Below are 15,986 nucleotides of genomic sequence, written 5' to 3'. Positions count from 1 at the left end.
AAATAACCAGTGTGTGGAGTTTCTTTCATTCTAGATCTAGAATTTTTTCTTTGAGAAATAAAATGAAAGCTGCATGTATCAAATAATTTGAGAGATGAAGGAAAATCGGATGTGAAGGAATATTTACTTTTGTGGTGAACAGTTTCTTTCATATGGTTGTCTTTAACTTTGTTAGCATAGGGATAGGATAGGCCAGTTAATTACACCTAGATAGTAAGAGATTCTCCACTAGCCTGAGAAGGCTCTGCAAACAGCGCCAAATTGAATTTGGGAATGAGTAGGACTGAGGTGTTTCAGACTTTGCTAGTAACCTCAGGCCCTTCAGGAATTCTAAATGGCATGTTGTGATGTTTGAGGATGACGGGGAGGGAGAATAAGATGTATCAGATGCTAAGGCTGCTTCAAGCCTTAAACTTGTGTGTATTTAAATACTTGCAGGTGTTCTCAAGGGGTTCTAGACTCAGCACAGAAAGCTCATGTTTCATTGACTGGATTAGTATGGTTATTTATCTCTAGGCATGTTATTGATGCTCAAGCTGAAGTTCCAATACTTTGGCCACCTGATGGGAAGAACTGACTCACTGGAAAAGACCCTGATGCTGGGAAAGACTGAAGGCAGGAGGAGAACGGGGCGACAGAGAATGTGATGGTTGGATGGCATCACCAACTCGATGCACATGTGTTTGAGTAAGCTCTGGGAGTTGGTGATGGACAGGGAGGCCTGGCGTGCTGCAGTCCATCGGGTCGCAAAGAGTTGGACACGACTGAGCGACTGAACTGAATTGAGGGGTGTTATTACCTTATTTGTAGAAATCTCCTAGACTTGATATAAGTGGGCCACACAAAATGTGCCCAAATGAAAACATTGATTCCCAAATTAACCTTCTCCCCACATCAGCCAGCTCCTTTTACATTTTTAGGTAAAGAGATTGAGGGAAAACATTTTTAAGAACAATCCTGTGTTGTGTTTTTGCTGGAGAACTCTTACTGATTTTCCATATTTTAATTAACTGTGTGTTCATCACTCAGTTGTGTCCGACTCTTTGTGACCCCATGGACTGTAGCCCACCAGGCTCCTCTGTTCTTGGGATTCTCCAGGCAAGAATAATTCTCCAGGCAAAAGGGTAGCCATTTCCTTCTCCAGGGTATCTTGCCAACTTAGGGATTGAACTGGGTCACCTGCGTTGCAGGCTTTTTTACCATCTGAGCCAGCAGGGAAGCCCTAAGCATGACTAATTTAAAGATGATTTTAAATGTTTATATTGCAGAATAGGGCACATCAATGTATCAACAAGCCCTAGCCTGATAATTGGTAGATAGTGGGCACCTAATAAATGTTTCTTAACAGAATGAATATCAAATGAATAAATATATTTTTAACTATTTGTATAATGATTATCAAATATGGAAATTTTACACATATTTGTCATTTATTACATGGTTGATTGAATTTTTACCATGTTCTAGGAGTAGGAGGGAATTATGGAGGTTAACGAGACGTGGTCTCAGACCTCATTACAGTTATATTTCATGCAGTGGTTCTTAATCTAGAATCGAATATAATTATTTGGGAAGCTTTTAAAAATACCAGTTCCTGGATGTTACCCAGCGTCTCTGATTTGACTGGTCTGGAGTGGGGCCGAGACATCAGGTGTGGTTGTTAGTTGCAGCCAGAATCGACAGCTTCTGTTACCAAATTCTATCTGCATCCTCTTGCGTTGCCATAATAACGTTCTATAGACTGGGTGGCTTAAACAGTGCACGTTTATTTTCTCGCAGTTTGGAAGGCTGGCAGCCTGAGATCAAGGTGCTGGCCGATTCAGCTGCTGTTTTTTCCTGTTCTTAGCAGGGCCACCCATCTGATTAGGGCTCTACCCATGTGAGCTCTCCTGGTGACTCGGATGATAAAGAATCTGCCAGTAATACAGGAGACCCGGGTTTAGTCCCTGGGTCAGGAAGATCCTGTGGAGGAGGAAATGGCAACCCAGTCCAGTATTCTTGCCTGGAGAATCTCATGGACAGAGGAGCCTGGCGGGCTACAGTCCATTGCATCGCAAAGAGTTGGACACGACTGAGCGACTAACACACTTTCATACACATAGCGTACATACGTGTCAACTCATTTAACCTTAATCACCTGTCCAACGAGAGTCATTTCGAGTTTAGGGCTTCCGTGAATTCCGCGGTAGTGGGAACACAGTTTGGTCCTTGGCAACCATTGATCAAGAGAAGGAAGTTTTTGTAGGAAGTGTGCTACTCTGAGTTCTAAGTCCACGTGTGATTAGAGCCGTAGTGTTTGTGCGTGAAACACGTTGGGGTTAGTGGAAGGAGAAATCACTTTCAGGTGCTGGGGTTAGGGAGCATTTTGGATGGTGTTAAGTGAGTGAGCCTTGATAAAGAAAATGAAGGGTGGGAGATGGAGAATGAAGGCAGCAGACTGAGGTGGAGTCTGACCCGACGGGCTGCTTGCTGCCCGGCGCTGCAGGATCCATCTGTGCTCTCTGAGCCTCGGGTTCCGAACCCCTGCCCCTGCCTGTGACGGTGCTCGTAAAACGACCCCTTCACCTCCACTTCGTCCTTCTTTCTGTAAGTAAGATCTAAGCTGATTGCCTGGTGGGTTGATTGATTTTTAGCCAAGGACGATAATACAACCACTGGGATGGCAGAATAAGGATTTAAACAATAGAAATTTTAAGCTGAACTTCTGATCCTGGTGGGACTTTGGAATTACTAATAGATTCTTGAAAACGTGGGTCAAGTAGATTTGGTGATAGAGCAGCACTGAGAACACAGCATAAAAAGCGCCAATTTAAAGACAGAGCCTGTAGGATTGCCTGGGCAGGAACGGGAGCGGAGCTTGCTTTGGGTGTTTATATGGCTTTTAGTGTTACCATTGTTCAGAGTATTTTCAAGACTCTTTTAGAATTTGCCTTCAGCTTCTACAGTACATTTATCTTAATATCTTATTATCTTAATATTCTCATTTTGGTAAATTTTTGTTTTGAAGATGAACTTGAATTTCAGCCACAGTTAGCCAGAGGCAGTCTGATGAAGGGAGTAGATGACCCTCCTTGGGCAACACTGCTCCCCAAGAAGGTTGCATTGTAGTTTTAACTCAGCCTGGCTCTAAAGGCCATCCTGAGAAAGATGTCGTGAGTCTCTACAAATGAACCAATTTCATTGCTTTTTATGGCTGAGTAATACTCCTTTGTATGTATGTACCACATCTTCTTTATCCTATTGTCTTTCAGTAGACATCTAGGTTGCTTCCATGTCCTGGCTGTTGTAAATAGTGTTTCAGTGAAGAACCTAGAGGCTGTCATACAGAGTGAAGTAAGTCAGAAAGAGAAAAACAAATACTGTTTATTAACATGTGTATGTGGAATCTAGAAGAGTGGTACAGATGACCCTATTTGCAGGGCCGGAATTGAGACGCAGACATACGGAATGGATGTGTGGCCCCGTTTGTGTGTCTCAGTTGCTCAGTCGTATCTGACTCTTTGCAACCTCATGGACTGTAGCCTTCCAGGCTTCTCTGTCCGTGGGGTTCTCCAGGCAAGAATACTGGAGTGGGTTGCCATTTCCTCCTCCAGGGGATCTTCCCAACCCAGGGGTGGAACCCACGTCTCTGGCATTGGCAGGCACATTCTTTACCACTACACCACCTGGGAAGAGGTGAAGGGTGGGGACAGATTGAGAGATTAGCGTTGGCATGTGTATAGTCAGTGGGAAGCTGCTGTACGGCTCAGCCTGATGCTCTGTGATGACCGGGAGGGGTGGGATGAGGCGTTGGGAGGAAGGTTTAGGAAGGAGGGGATGTTTGTATGCATATGCCTGATTCACGCTCCTGTACAGCAGAAACAACACAGCACGGTAAAGCACTTACACCCCCATTTTAAAAACTGAATGATTTGAGCAAGCATTGAATCTTTGAAATAAGTGAATAAGCTCTCAATATAAAAATAATTTCCCTACTCTATTATCAAAATGGTCCATGTGTTTTGTTAAATTTTACGGACTGTTGAGAGATGGAGGAGAAGGACCAGGAGAGCTCAGACAGCCAGAAGCCATTGAGGAGCACCCGTCAGTGTGGGGGTAGCCCCCCGTGTCCCAGACGGGCATCGGAGGGAAGGCACGTGAGTGAGGGATGCGTTGCTGGGAGGCCCAGGCGTGCTGTCGTATATTCCTTTCTCAAATGTCTACTTACGTAGACATGTCTCCTATAGTGACATGACTGATTTCCTATTAGCTGTCAATGGGAAATTGTGCCCGTAGCAAAAGACAGCCTTGAAGTTTTACCAAATAAAGTAAATGTGAAACCTCTTCACTGAAGGCATTATGGCCACAGCGGAGATCGCTGCGCTTTTCTAAAATTGGCAGGTCTTCTTGCATAAGTCGATTTCCTGCTTCGGTATGCTTTGAGACTAGTTGTCCCTTTCTGGCCTCATCTTGGTTAAAACAACGTGGGTGGAAGAGGAAGTTTTCACACCTCGCAATCTGCAGAATCTGAGGTCCAAGAAATAGGTGCTTTTGGGAACCGGGCACATGTGGTGTGAACGCAGTGGTTACTACCAGTGGGAGCTGATAGCACGGAGGAGCTCAGATGTGGCACAGCGATGGCGGGACGCTGGCGTGTGTGACCCAGAAGCTGAGCAGAAACAGGCACTTCTACCTCATTGATGTGCTTTCCGGGTCTTGTGAGTTCGAGATTGTAAAAAGTTCTATGGTCACCGACTGACCTAATATTTGATGTTTACTCTCCGCGAAGGTACTTTCTCAGCCAGCTGACAAATCAGGCCTTTTGCCTTTTCTAAAATAGTTTTCTTCATGGTTGGAATCATTGAGCTCCTTTCTGATCAAGAAATATGAACTGTGACGTTTTGAATTTTGCTTGTTCAAAACGATGCTTCTGAAACCAGCATTCTTCTTGTCCAAGAGTTCCTGCAGGCTTCACAAGCTCTGGGACCTAGTTTACTGAAGTCCCCTGAAATAGAACACCGCCCTAGGGGAGGGCGTGGGTCATGGAAGAACTTTGGAACCTGCCCCTGGGTTATTCCCCTCTGTTAGAGTCTCCACATTTTTTTGTGCAAAATGGAATCCAGGTACTGAACTTGAGGGGCTTTTAGAAGACTGAAGGGCATTCCTGGCCTTCCTCTTGAGGTTTCATAACCAGAGGCAGCTGGACTGTTGGAAGGAGAATCTTTCCTGCTCTGTAGTTGCTTTTTTGTTTTGTCAATTCAAGTGTTGCTTAAAGGAAAGAGGATGGGACACAGATCTTCCCTGTCTTTGTCTTCCCGGTCTTGGTCCCCCTGCCTCCCACGCCGTCCTCATCTTATGCTGTCATTGTAGAAGAGGGTGTGAGTGAGCTGGAGGGGACAGGAGGTCTGCTTGGGGCAAGAGTGTCTTGAGCACTGAGACCAGAGTCCTCGCAGGCTTGGGTGTGAAGCGCACAGGGTGAAGGGGTCTTTGGCCAGCCCTGGTCCTGCTGAATGCCATCTACCTGGGCCCTTCAATACAGAAGACGGACCCAAAGGAGAAACCATTGCTAATAAGAACACCTTTGCACATTTCCTACAAGCATTTTTCTGATTTTTCCTACAGAGTAAACAATGTCCTGGTAATGTCTACAGGAACAAATAAAGGGGCAGCTAGGAAGTTCCAGAAAACAAAAAAGTAGCATTATCTAAATAGCAGTTACGTTATGTTAGAACATTTTCAGTGCTGAAAGGCGTTCCTTGCCCTGCTGAGGCCACCTGTTTCTGGGGGAAGGCTCTGTGATGCTCTGAGTCGTGTCACTGCCGCCCTGTGGATTCAGGGCAAGTACTGCTGTCGGTGGTTTCCTGTGATCCCGGGCGGCTGTGCTGCAGGAGCATGTGAGCCCCAGAGCCGAGTCTGCACTGACAGAGTCAGCCAGGGAAAAAGGTAAAAATTGACTTGTATGTGGGTGGTAATAGAATGTCGAGGAGTTAGAGCTTTGAAAATTTGCCCTGGTGGTATTACCCTGATTCTTCATTTCAATATAAATTCATGTGACTGTAGAGTAGCAAATTCTCAAAATTTGATTTTTTTTTTTTGCCAGCTTTGGTGCAGATGTATAACATCTATGTAGCATATTGACACTGAGGGAATCACCCTGTAATTTTGTGAATAAAAAGTGCCATATCTATATTTGTAGTATCAAAGGAAACTTTGAAATATGTACAGAATCATAATTAATTAAAAATTGACTTTTAATGATTCGTATGCTACCAAGTGTTAGCAGAATTTATTTATATATATATATATATATATATATATATATATTTTTTTTAAGCCTTTTATTTTTTGACTGCTCAGCACGCAGGATCATAGTTCCCCAACCAGAGATAGAACCTGTGTCTCCTGCAGTGTCAGTAGAGTCTTAACCCTGCCAGAGATTTAACACTAAGAGTGTAGAAAATCGAAGTCAACATTCACATGATTCATATGATTTTCTTTGCCTTAGGAGGTTTTAGACGAATCATCAGAAGGACTTCTTATAATACATTTAAAAAATGTTTCAGGAAGACTGCAAGTTGTGGAGAGAAAGAGTGGATTCATGAGGCCGCATTGTAGATAAGCCGTCTGTCTAGGTTATAGGTGTGTAAGTGAAGGGAGGAGCTCAGATGCTGAAGCTGATTGTATAAACTAGATCAGCACGTCACGGTGTTTGTTCTCATCTCTTCAGTAGTTGCACTGTTAATTGTGCATGTGTGTGTGCATGCTCAGTCGTGTCCAACTCTTTCGTGATCCCACGGACTGTAGCCCACCAGACTCCCCTGTCCATGGAATTTTCCAGGCAAGAATACTGGAGCAGGTTGCTATTTCCTCCTCCAGGGGAATTTTCCATGTAAATCCATGTCTCCTGCATTGCAGGTGGATTCTTTACCCTGATGACTATGGTTTGCACTATAGACAAGGAGAAAGAGTGTGTGGAGGTGGCTCCAGTTTTATTATTTTTCTTCCAGTAGTTACCAGCTCTCCACTCACAGGGTGTCTCGTAGGAATCTCATATTTATTCAGTTTGTCGAGTCAGAATTGGCCTACCCCCTGCAGTTCTTTTGTCTCCCTGCCTTGGTGAGTGGTCACCTTATTTCACTGTGAGATGAGACCCTGGGAGCCCGCCTTGCCACATCCTGGCCCCTCTGTCCGCGCAGCCCCGCCACGCCTCTGGGGCCGCCCTCTCAGTCCTCCCCTCTCTCCACCCATACTTGACAGTCCTTCTGTGGGCTAGCTTTCTTTTTCTCATCTTACAGCAGCTCTGGCGAAAGTAAGGAAGACGAGAAGGCATGAATCAGTAGTGTAGGCCAGACCTTAACCGTCTATGGCCTGGGCAGAATCTGGTAAGGCTGGTAGGCTGTGAATGGTTAGTAATATTTTCAAAGAGTTGTTTGGAAAAAAAAAAAAAAAAACAAGGAGCATGCATGACAGAGGTGGTGTGTAGCCCACACAGCTTGAAATATTTACACTCTGGTTCTTAACAGAAAGTTTGTTGACCCCCTGGTAGGCAGTAAAAACTGGGATAAAGGTATAAGTGCAGTAAAGAGGAAAAAGTCACGTGAACATTTCCATATCATTATTTTGAACTTTTAGATGAAATGGATAGTTTCCTTGAGAAATACCAACTTACTGAAAACTGCAGTTGACTCAAGAATGAATAAAAAAACTTCGGAAAATTTGATCAATAGATAAAAGTCTTTCTGTGATTACCTTGGGGCTTTCCTTGGTGGCGTAGAGGGTAAAGAATCTGCCTGCAATGCAGGAGACCTGGGTTCGATCCCTGGGTCAGGAATATCCCCTGGAGAAGTGAACGGCCACCTACTCCAGTATTCTTGCCTGTAGAATCCCATGGAGAGAGGAGCATGGTGGCCTATGGTCCATGAGGTTGCAAAGTGTCAGGCACGACTGAGCGACTAACCCTTTCCGACGCACACGTACTCACAAAGCCTGACTAAACCTGGTACACACACATAAACTCAGTTCAGTTCAGTTGCTCAGTTCTGTCCAACTCTTTGCTGCCCCTGGACTGCAGCACACCAGGCTTCCCTGCCCATCACCAACTCCCTGAGCTTACTCAAGCTCATGTCCTTCGAGTCAGTGATGCCATCCAACAGTCTCATCCTCTGTTGTCCCTTCTCCTCCTGCCTTCAATCTTTCCCAGCATCAGGGTCTTTACCAGTGAGTTGCCTCTTCTCATCAGGTGGCCAAAGTATTGGAATTTCAGCTTCATCATCAGTCCTTCCAATGAATATTCAGGACTGATTTCCTTTAGGATTGACTAGTTTGATTTTCTTGGAGTCCAAGGGAGCCTTGAGAGTCTTTTCCAACACCACAGTTGGACTTGCAAAGAGTTGGACATGACTGAGCGACTTTTACTTCACTTTGATCAATGACTTAACTCTAACTGGATCTCAGAAATGTCAAGAGTGACTTCAGCGACTGAGCAACTTTACTTTCTTTCTTTTCTTTCTTCTTAAAGTCAACTGATTATAGCCTTCAGTCACATCTGCAAAATATCTTCACAGCAAGAGCTGGATTAGTGTTTGTTTGAGTAACTGGGGACTAGCACCTAGGCTTGGAGAGGGCAATGGCAGCCCACTCCAGTACTCTTGCCTGGAAGATCCCATGGGCAGAGGAGCCTGGTGGGCTGCAGTCCATGGGGTCATGAAGAGTCGGACACGGCTGAGCGACTTCACTTTCACTCTTCACTTTCGTGCATTGGAGAAGGAAATGGCGACCCACTCCAGTGTTCTTGCCTGGAGAATCCCAGGGACGGGGGAGCCTGGTGGGCTGCCGTCTATGGGGTCACACAGAGTCAGACATGACTGAAGCGACTTAGCAGCAGCAGCAGCAGCAGCACCTAGCCAAATTGACCATAAAGCTGGCCATCACAGGTGGTTTCTGTCAGACTTTCACAGAACTGGTAATAATCTTTATCTTGTAGAGTGTTTCAGAGAATACAAAGAAAAGTCCCTAATTTATTGTTTAGTCATGTAACTTTGATACCAGAACAACACAAAGGTAAGAGAGGAAAGTCATGGGCAGGTCTCAGAATCAAGACAACTGCAAAAAGTCTAAACAGAATTGGAGTAGCCAAGGTGCAGGTGCTGCTGGCTGCTGCTCAGTGTTCTTCTAAAAGGTGTTGACAGTAAGAGTTAAAAAAGGAAAATGCAGAGCTATCCTTATGCTTGTCTGCATGGAAATCGGAGCAGAATCTGTTGGCAGAGGATTAGAGTTAGAGTTCAGTCAAGTTGTATTGGGTTTCTGTGGTGGCTCCCATGATAAAGAATCTGCCTACAATGTAGGAGCCCTGGGTTTGATCGGAGTCAGGAAGATCCCCTGGAGAAGGGAATGGCAGGCCACTCCAGTATTCTTTCCTGGAGAATTTGATGGACAGAGGAGCCTGGCAGGGTACAGTCCATGGGGTTGCAAGGAGTCAGACACGACTGAGCCACTGACACTTTTACTTTGAAGGTTGCATTGATTCAGTCAAGCCTGTATGTGTGTGTGCTCACTTGTGTCATTGTGACCCCAAGGACTACAGCCCAGCAGGCTCCTCTGTCTGTGGGATTTCCCAGGCAGGAATACTGGAATAGGTTGCTATTTCCTTCTCCAGGGGATCTTCCTGACCCAGGGATCGAATCCGCATCTCTTACTTCTCCTGCATTGCATTGGCAGGCAGGTTCTTTACCACTAGCACCATCTGAGAAGCCTACGTACCAGCAATAAATAATTACGTTATTTATAAAAAGATACCTTTACCAACAGAAATGAGTCTAATGAAAGATGAACAGTATCTTGAAGGATGCTTTAAAAAAAATGTTTTTACTTTTGCTATCTGAATAATGCTGTCCTAATAAAATGTAGTGGGTCCAACCAACTGCCACTGTGTAATACCACATTACCTGTGTGTTGGGAAAAGTCTCCTTGTAAGTGGACCTTCACAGTTCAAACCCATGTTCACGGGTCAACTGTGTTGGTTTGAGACTTTAAATATGAACATTTATGGTGTAAATTTCCTTATAAGCCCTGCTTCAGCTTTGTCTTACACATTTTGATATGTTGTGCTTTCATTTTCATTCAGGTCAGTGTCTTCTTTTAATTCCTCTTCTGCCTTATGAATTATTTAGCAGCAGGGTATTGTTTAATTTCCAGGTATCAGGAGATTTTACTGCTCTCTTTCTGTTATTACTGTCTGGTTGACTCCATTCCATTTGGTTTTTCTATAGTGTTTTTGAATGTATTTCTTTGTCTTTTTTTAGTGGTTGTTCTGAAGAGTACCTTATGCATACATAGCTTATCACAGTCTAGTCGAATCAACATTTTATCTTTCAAATAGAAGGTAGATATCTTACTACCAAAGTTGCTTTATCCTATTCCCTTTACAATGAAGTCATCTTTAATAGTACCTCTGTGTATACTGAGAATGCTATATTTTTTGCTTCTGTCAAAAATAAATTTTAAAACTCAAGAAAAAAATAGTTTACTGAGTTTACCATTTTTGTTGCCCTTTCTTCATTCCTGTTGTTCTGAGTTTCCTTTTGTTAATATTTCCTTCCTGTATGAATAGCTTCCTCTAGCCCTTCTTTTAGAATAGGTCTGCTGGCAGGAAATTACCTTAGCTTCTCTTCATGTGAGTTGTCTTTATCTTCATTCCTGAAGAATATTTTCACTGGTTATAGAATTCTTGATCGACAGTGCTTTTCTTTTAATACTTGAAAATACTATGCCACTTCCTTCTGGCTTCTGTGGTTTCTGATGAGAAATCCTTTGTCTTTTGAATTTTTCTTCCCCTATATTTCTGATACTTTGATGATTTTTCTTTCTCATTTTCAGAAGTATTAGTATGGTTTGTCTGGGTGTGTATTTCTTTGGGTTTTCAACTGTTTCATTGAATTGATAGGGTTCTGTCTTTTCACTAATTTGGAAAACTTTCAGTCATTGTTTCTTCAAATATTTTTTCAGCCTTGCGATTCTTCTTTCCTCTTTTTGAGACTGTGGTAAAATCAATGTTAAATTTTTTTTTTTTTTGGTCTTCCAGGTTCCTGAGCCTCAGTTCATTTTTTAAAAAGCCATTTTCTATTTTATAGCTTGGGAAATTATTATTGAATTATCTTCTGGTTCTCTGACTTTTATGTCATTTCTATTAGATTTTTGTATGTTAATGTTATGTCTGGAAACCTTGCTAAACTCATTTACTAGTTCTAGTAACTTTTTATAGATTCCATTGGATTTTCTATATAGATGATCATATGACCTTCAATTAACTATGGTTTTCTTTCTTTCTTTTCAGTCTAGAAGCCTTTTATTTTTCTTGCCTTGTTACACTGACTAGAACACCCAGTGTAATGCTTAGTAGAAGTGGTAAGAACAGCCTTCTTTAGCACACTCCTTTTTAGGGGGAACCATTCCAGCATTAAATGTGATGTCAGCAGTAGGTTTTTCTATAAATGCCGTTTATCATGTTGAGAAAGTTTCCTTTGGTTCCTACTTTATGGAGGTTTAAATTAGGAATGGATATTGGATTTTTGTCAAATATATTTTCTGTGTCTGTTGTGATAACCATGTTTTTTAATATGATGAATTACACTTCTTCATTTTTTGAATATTAAATAAATCTTGCAATCCTGGGATAAAGCCCACCTGGTCATGAAGTATTATCCTTTTTTTAATTGCTGGATTCAGTTTGCTCATCTTTGTTAAGATTTTTACATGAGTATTCATGATGGCATATTGGGCGGTAGGTTTCTTGTAATATCTTTTTTTTTTTTTCTTGTAATATCTTTGTCTGATTTTGGTATCACGGTCATGCTGGCTTCAGAGCAGTTTTCTGAAGGAGTTTATATGGAATTGATGTTATTCCTTCCTTAAATGTTTGATCACATTCACCAGTAAGGGCTGTCTGGATCTGGAATTCTTTTGTGAAAAAACTTTTGATTACAGATTCAATTTCTTTAATAGATATGATGTACTTATGAGTTAGGTTTGGTTATTTGTGTTTTTCAAGGAATTCGTCTACTTCATCTTTGTTGTCAAATTTATTGGCCTACATTTACAAATTAAGTACATTATTATTATATAAAAGGTGTATCATTTCTGATGTTTATGACCTCTCTTTTCCTGGCTAGGTTGTTTATCAGTTTTGAAAATCTTTTCAAAGAACCAGTTTTGGTTTCTTTGCTTTTCTCCATCATTTTGCTTGTTTGATCATTTTGTTTTCCATTTCATTGATTTATGCTTTGATCTTTATTATTTCTTTTCTTGTGTTTCTTTTCCTCTTTTTCTGATTTCTCAAGGCAGGAGCTGAAGTCATTGACTTAAAGACCGTCCTTTTTTCCAGTGTGGACTTTGAGTGCTGCAAGTTTCTCTATCAGTACTATTTTAGCTGCATTACACAAATTTTGATGTGTTACATTTTCTTTCATTTACAAAAACTTTCTAATTTCCCTTTTCATTTCTGCTTAGACCCATGGATTGTTTAGAAGTGTGTTGTTTATTTTCCAGATGCTTGGAGATTTTCAAGAGATCTTTCTGTTACTGATTTCTACTTTAATCACACTGGTGTCAGGACACATACTTTGTATGATTTGAATTCTCTTACTTATTAAGATCTGTTTCATAGCCCATTCTGTAGTTTATCTTGCTAAATATTCAGCTGCTTTGAGTGGAATACTCTATAAATGTTACTTGGGTCAAGTTAGTTGTTGATGTTACAGGTTTACATGTACATTTAAATGTGTGTTTTCTAACATGGTTTGTATATTTCACATTTGTACATAACGGATTTGTTTCTTTTGATCCAAGTGTGTTCTCTGTTACTTCTTGGGGCAAATTTTGTTTTACAAAGAAGGTTACGCCAGTATCTTCCATCTGTCAAGATCTGTTTGATGTAGCCCTCTCTCCGCTGGGTATAGGCTGAGCTGAGCCCAGTGACTTGAAACCCACAGAAGGCAGCAGAAATGCGGCTGATGGCCCCCACAACAGGCGCAGAGAGAAGGCTGCTCTGCTTTCTCTTGGTTTTCTTGGGCTGCTTGCTTCTGCTCATCACCTCCCTGCTGTGCCCTGTGGAAGTGATTTGGTTTCTCTTCCTCATTGAACTTGCCGTCAGTCTTCCCAGTCCACGTGTCAAGATATATATGTGAAGAAAGAAGTCTTGGAGTAAACCCTCCAGGCCCAGCTTTTGTGGGTTTTGAAGTCAGAGCCTGTGGCTGGAGTCTCCCAGGTGAGCGCCAAACACAGAGGCAGAGAAGAATCAGTCCTGCTCCACCTACCTGAACGCCTTCCTGTGGGCTCCCTGTGCACACAGAAGGGTGTTTGTTCTGTATTCACATTGGATTAGCAGCTTGGCGTGTCTCACTGTTACAAAGATCATTTCTTTTTCAGTAAGGTTGAAAGAGATAAACTTTTCAGTTCCTACATATCTGAAAATACATATTTTCCTCCCATTTTTAAAGTCTTCGTTGAATTTGTTACAGCATTGCGTCTGTTTCACGTTTTGGTTTTTTGGTCACAAAGCATGTAGGATCTTAGCTCCCCAACCAGGGATCGAACTCTCACCTTTCACATTGGAAGGCAAAGTCTTAACCACTGGACCACCAGGGAAGTCACTGAGAATATTTTTAATTTCACTCTTGATTGGCTCTGGAATTCTTGGATATAAAGTAATTCCTTCTCAGAGCCTTGAAGTTACTTCACCATCATTTTCTTGCATCCACATCTTGCCCGTGAAACATGATGTAAATCTGGTTCTTGTTTCTCTGTGTGTGGGGTGATGTTTTTTTCCCTTCTGAAGCTTTTAGGATTTTTGAGCTTCAGACTTTCATCAGTTAGGTGAAATATGGTTTGTTTCTGTCTGAGGGCTCATATCTTTTTATTTGCCTCGGTACATTGATTATATTTATTTGAAAGTCTTATTTTCTGTACTCTTTAACTGTCTTAGGAGTTGTTTACTTCTTGATTCATAGTGGTGGGTTTCTCCCTTTCACTGTGTTGTCCTTATCAAATTTAGGTGATTCTTGGCTGTTTGGTTGTTGCTGATTTTATTTGCTTTTTGAGACGATGCCCCCTTACCCTAACTGCAAATGCTATATCACTTCATAGCTACATCCAGAGGATGTTGGGGATCAGGAAAAGTTCAGGAGTTCCTGGTCTTAAGTGTCACTAGATACATACTGAGAAACTTCCTCATCTTTTGGAGATAAGTGCCTGTATTTGCTTATTTTACCCAGTCTGAAGGCAGCAAAAGAGTGACCTACTTTGACTCCTGCTGTGGTTATTTTGACCACTGATGCTTTGGCTTCCTCCAGGGAAGTCTCCTCTCTGTTTCTGTTGCTTCAGAGTGTGGGGCATGCTTCCCACTTTTGGGATCATAAGATTGCCTGCTTTAATCTGATCCCATCCACCTTTTGCTTTTTGGAATTTCTGATTATTTGGATTCTGGGAGAATACTCACCTCTTTGGGTTTTAGGGCTCTCTGGGAATTTGAGGAGCATGCTGGGGGTAGTCTGGAGCAGGAGCCCAGGCCTCCGTGTTCATCTGACTATGCTAGTTGTGTTTGAGACACACAGAAACCTCCTGTGCTTTGTTTTTCTTTGCCAAGGTAGTTCCACTTTTTCTTCTTCTGCCAGCTCTTTCTTAAGCTACTCATTGTCAGGTGGAGAAACTACGTACATATGTGTCTTAATCTTGGATCTCTTCATCTATCCGTGGGTCTCGGTGTTGATAAAAATTCTCTTCTTATGGATTATACGAATTAAAAAATGATAATGCTTTAGTCTATGACTTTAATTTTGTCAAGACTACATGGAATATGTCACCAAATAAAAGTGTTACAATGTAGTTTGCAGAAAGTTTTAGGAAGATGTTACCTATACCTCTCATGTTTTTTTCTGTTGTATTTAAAACAATGTTTAATGATTTTCAGTGACTTAATTACAGCTTCATGAGGTTATAGAAGAGTTACTTTTTAGTATATTTGCATAGGCTTTTATTTTAAGTAAACCACAGTGCTTATTTTTCACCTAAACAGGTGGTTTACTTGAGACTTGAGACTTTATTAAATGAAGATTTTTTTTTTTCAGAGCAGCATCTCAGACACGTTGAAAAAGATGTTTTGATCCCTAAAATAATGAGAGAAAAGGCCCGAGAGAGATGTTCTGAACAAGTTCAAGGTAAGATTCAAATATTCATATAAAAATCAAATACGTTTTTTATAATATGATCTGAATTTAATCCTTAGCCTCAGAATGAAGTAGTCACTGAATTAATATGTATGAATTGGTTCTCACCCTTTCACTAAGATACCAGTATTTCAGCTTTCAGAACTTACAAGCAGCATTCATTTACAATTTAAAAATATTCTCCCAAATTCCCAGTAAAGAACATTTTTTCCCCCAGATGTACAGTTATAGAGAAAAAACTTGCATTTGTATTTTGGAGAAACAAGTTAATCTGGTGATTTTGATAGGGAAAGAAGAAACGTCAAATGTAATGTATACCTGTGTGTCCTCTGTCAACATATTAATAGAGGAATAAATTCTAAGATGATTTCCTTGGCAATGTTGCTATTATTGAATTATGAATGGAATCGCAGTGGTAAATACAGTGAGTCTGTTTTTTAAAAATTTTTCTATATTTTACAATTTTAAGTGGAAGGTATTTATGTAAATGCATGTACTAGGCACCCACATATGTCTGTGTTCTTTGGAAAATAGTTTTTAACATGAAGTATTCCTGTATTCTATAAATCTGGATATATTGTTGGTTAATATGTAATATTATAGTGAAAAATATAAACAAAGGCATGGAAGGTGAAAAATGAGACCTTAAATGATGGGTAATTAGAAAAGCAGATGGCGGTATTACTGTAGAAATGTCTTGTGTTAACAGTCTACCTCTTGGACTGGCCACGTCAGAGAAGCAGTGGCAAAGCCTTGCAGACGTGGACTTTCCCCCGGCTTCCCGTTTTC

The 15,986-nt window shown here is 41.4% G+C and overlaps 1 protein-coding gene across 2 annotated transcripts in view; it reads left to right on the top strand.

The window, feature by feature from the left end:
• CMC1 (C-X9-C motif containing 1) overlaps positions 1 to 15,986 on the top strand; it is a 76,329-nt gene that overhangs the window by 6,937 nt on the left and 53,406 nt on the right. Inside the window, exon 2 of one of the 2 annotated variants that reach the window (XM_027522875.1) lies at positions 15,099 to 15,188. In XM_027522875.1, coding sequence (XP_027378676.1) covers positions 15,099 to 15,188 — 90 coding nt within the window. The remainder of the gene's footprint in view (positions 1 to 15,098; positions 15,189 to 15,986) is intronic. The other variant, XM_027522876.1, reaches the window with a different exon arrangement.

The sequence above is a fragment of the Bos indicus x Bos taurus genome, chromosome 22, assembly GCF_003369695.1.
Source record: "Bos indicus x Bos taurus breed Angus x Brahman F1 hybrid chromosome 22, Bos_hybrid_MaternalHap_v2.0, whole genome shotgun sequence".
In the NCBI taxonomy this organism is placed as follows: Eukaryota; Metazoa; Chordata; class Mammalia; order Artiodactyla; family Bovidae; genus Bos; species Bos indicus x Bos taurus.
This window is presented reverse-complemented; position numbering and strand designations above follow the sequence as displayed.